We start from the raw sequence: 3,264 nt of genomic DNA, 5'->3' as shown, positions 1-3,264 counted from the left end.
TGGACAGGAGACTAACATGGAAGAAACACATCTCAGATAAAACGAAGCAGCTAAAGGACAAACTAAAAAAACTCTATTGGCTCACGGGCCGACGCTCCAAACTAAACATACAGAATAAAATTACCCTCTACAAGACCGTAATGAAACGTGTCTGGACCTACGGAATTCAACTATGGGGATCAGCAAGTAACTCCAACATTGAAATACTTCAACGCTTCCAATCGAAAACGCTAAGATCCTTAATAGATGCACCTTGGTATGTTATCAACGAAACAATCCATCGCAACCTCAAGATACCCACAGTCAAAGAGGAAATAGCAAAATATAGCGACAGATATAGCAAAAGAGTCAACAAACACCGAAACCCCTTAATCACTGGACTACTTGATACGACGGAACAGATTCGCAGGCTGAAGAGGCACTACCCGTTAGACCTAAACGCTAGATTCAATTAGTCATCTAATTAAGTAACATTTACTTATTTATAATACTTATAAATTATACTTATCTATAATAAGTATTAACTTATTATAAATAATCAGCTATGTCACTGCGCTACGCCAGAAAAATTACTGAAAATTCTCAACGCGAGAATTGATTGTAATTTTAATAAATAAATAAAAAAAAAATTTCATAGATATGTGGCGGCACTCAACCGCAAATACTACCACACGACATTGACTAGTGTCGGACGACGGCAACGCTGTGGTTAGCGCCTTAGGTTACGAACGTTCGGTACCCGAGTTCGGATCTCGGCGCCCGTAGTCCTATTTTTTTCTTCCACGATACAAAAATGAGAAGAAAATCAGCAGTACCCTAGTAGCTTATAGCGACTTCTACATCTACAGCCAGCGCGCAACAATTATCACGGACACAACAACACCTCAGATAAAATCTACGTTGCATTTTCTACGGAGAAAACTATGCTTTCAAATTGCTCGATATTAACAATACAGTACGATTACAACGTTACAATTCATTTTCAACTCATTTATCTGCGTAGTTAAATTTATTATTTTTTCCTTTTACAAAATTTCGCAAAAATATTCGGAAAATAAATCCACGAAAAGAACGTTTCGAATATTCGTAGAATCCATGCATTGTTTTTCTTTTTAAAAAGATTACCGTTTATAGGATGGGCAGAAGTTTAAATTTAGTTACAGGAAATCATTTATTTATAAAGTATTTGCAATTAAATCTCTTCTTATGAATGCCAGAATAATCTTATAATAAATTCTTACTTTCGTGCTGCCTGCTTCTATCAACTCTTGGCCGAATATTATTTGTTATTTTGATACAATACAGCATAACCTTGATTACGTACATACATCATCCGAACGTTCTATCATGAGAACGTTGTATAATTCTCCACAGTGTATCGTACATACGTATATTCCTATATACGTATATAGTTTATATAGTATTTGTTTCCCCCAATCAAAATTGTCGACGACGAGAACTGTCGAAATAAAATCGCGTCACATCATTTCTGTGCGGTATTTACATTTGAAACGTTCCAAACAATGATGAAGCGAAAACCGCAGACAGTGTTGTCAGTTGAAAAAAAACACGACATCATTAGGATGAGAGAACAAGGTGCGAATCGAACATTGATACTAAAAAAGTATGATACTACAGTACCCTGCTTGGGCAATATATATACAGAGCACGCAGAGATTAAAAGACTATTCCAGGCCAAGACATTGGATATTAGCCGTTCCAGAAAACGTACAGGATGGCTACATGTAACGGATCTAGAAAAAATTGTTTACCAGTTGTACTTACGATGTAGGCAAAACAGAATACAAATGACAGGATCAGAGATACAGAAAAAAGCTCTGGAAATTAATGAAAAATTGAAGGGAGCTCCTGATTTTAATGCCAGTTGCCTTTGGTTGGACAACTTTAGATATCGTCACCGTATGACTGATGATGATGTCAGGAAAGATTTTCCAATCCGAACTACAGATGCAATGGATAACTTCAAAGCTTGTTTTAACAAACTTCTGAAAGACGAGTTCACATTGGAGAACGTTTACAATGTCGTTCACACAGTAATAATGTGGAAAGGAGTACCAGAAAAAACTTCGATGTTTAACCGTGCGAAAAAGGCAGGAAACCAACAAATGTTGGAAGATCACATTACTGCACTTTTTTGTGCAAATGCTACCGGATGTCACAAGTTGCCGATACTAATAATCGGCAGCATTGGAGAAACTCAAGGTTTATACAATTTGAATACAGAAGCCTTCTCAACTATCTACAGAGCAAACGTCAATGCTAAGATGAACAGTAACATTTTCAATGAGTGGTTTAGGAAACATTTCTTAAAATCAGTTATAGAAAGACAAATGAAGAAGGGGCGCAGGGAGAAAACGTTGTTGTTACTAGATAATACTAACTTGCTTTACGATCTCAACGATCTAAATAGAAAAGATAAATTCGTTACAGTTATAAGTATTCCACTTAGCATATCACCACTCAGACAACCAATGAATTGTGGAATAATTGCAAGTTTTAAGCGAAAGTTCCGAAACCAATTGGTGACAACATTAGCTTCATTACCTCTCTGCAATACGGAGGATGATGTGATAGACATGCATGACAAATTAGATATGTGGGATTGCTGCAGCTTTGCATATGATGCTTGGTCTTATGTCGACGATGCAATATTGAGAAATGCGTGGGATGCCATTTTGAACCGTGATGTCTTGTGGAGTGGGCAGTACTCAATAAAAATGAAATATGACGCAGTTAAAACAATTGAATTGTTGCATAGCTTACCTGGATGCGAACGGTGCGATGAAGCCAGTGTGTTCAACTGGTTTGAAATGGACGAGACTTGTGACATAATCATGAAGATATGTACTAACGAAGTTGTTCGAGATTTTGAAGACAAAAATGTGGATCGAGTGAACACAAATTTCGACGATGAAGCTGGGCCTTCTCATTCGAAGGTTTCAAAAATGAGTTAACATGGTTTGAAGCACAAAATGAAAGTAACTCGGAGGAATTGCTTATACTAAGACGTGTATATTACAAAATATATTAAGAAATATAATATGATTTAGCGATAAGAAACTTCTGGGTCGTGTACGGTTTTATGTAGCGTTTAGTTGTTTGCATGTACCATTTGGTTTAAAATATATGATACTCAGTACAGAGAAAACTGTTGTTCTATATTCGAACACATTTATCATTATTAGTTCCGGCAATCAAGGTTTTACTGTATATAGAAGACAAGGAAAGACGCGAAGTGGTATT

At 36.5% G+C, this 3,264-nt stretch overlaps 1 protein-coding gene across 1 annotated transcript; it reads left to right on the top strand.

Annotated features, from left to right (window-relative positions):
- The first annotated feature begins 1,402 nt into the window (after positions 1-1,402).
- LOC117237121 (jerky protein homolog-like) lies at positions 1,403-3,058 on the top strand. Its single transcript, XM_033500770.1, has one exon. The coding sequence runs from the start codon at positions 1,524-1,526 to the stop codon at positions 2,973-2,975; it is 1,452 nt and encodes a 483-aa protein (XP_033356661.1). The 5' UTR covers positions 1,403-1,523; the 3' UTR covers positions 2,976-3,058.
- The last annotated feature ends 206 nt before the right edge of the window (positions 3,059-3,264 follow it).

Source organism: Bombus vosnesenskii, unplaced genomic scaffold (genome assembly GCF_011952255.1).
Source record: "Bombus vosnesenskii isolate JDL3184/JDL3185 unplaced genomic scaffold, Bvos_JDL3184-5_v1.1 scf7180000013358, whole genome shotgun sequence".
In the NCBI taxonomy this organism is placed as follows: Eukaryota; Metazoa; Arthropoda; class Insecta; order Hymenoptera; family Apidae; genus Bombus; species Bombus vosnesenskii.
Note: the sequence above shows the minus strand (reverse complement) of the source record. Positions and strands in the feature narration are given on the sequence as shown.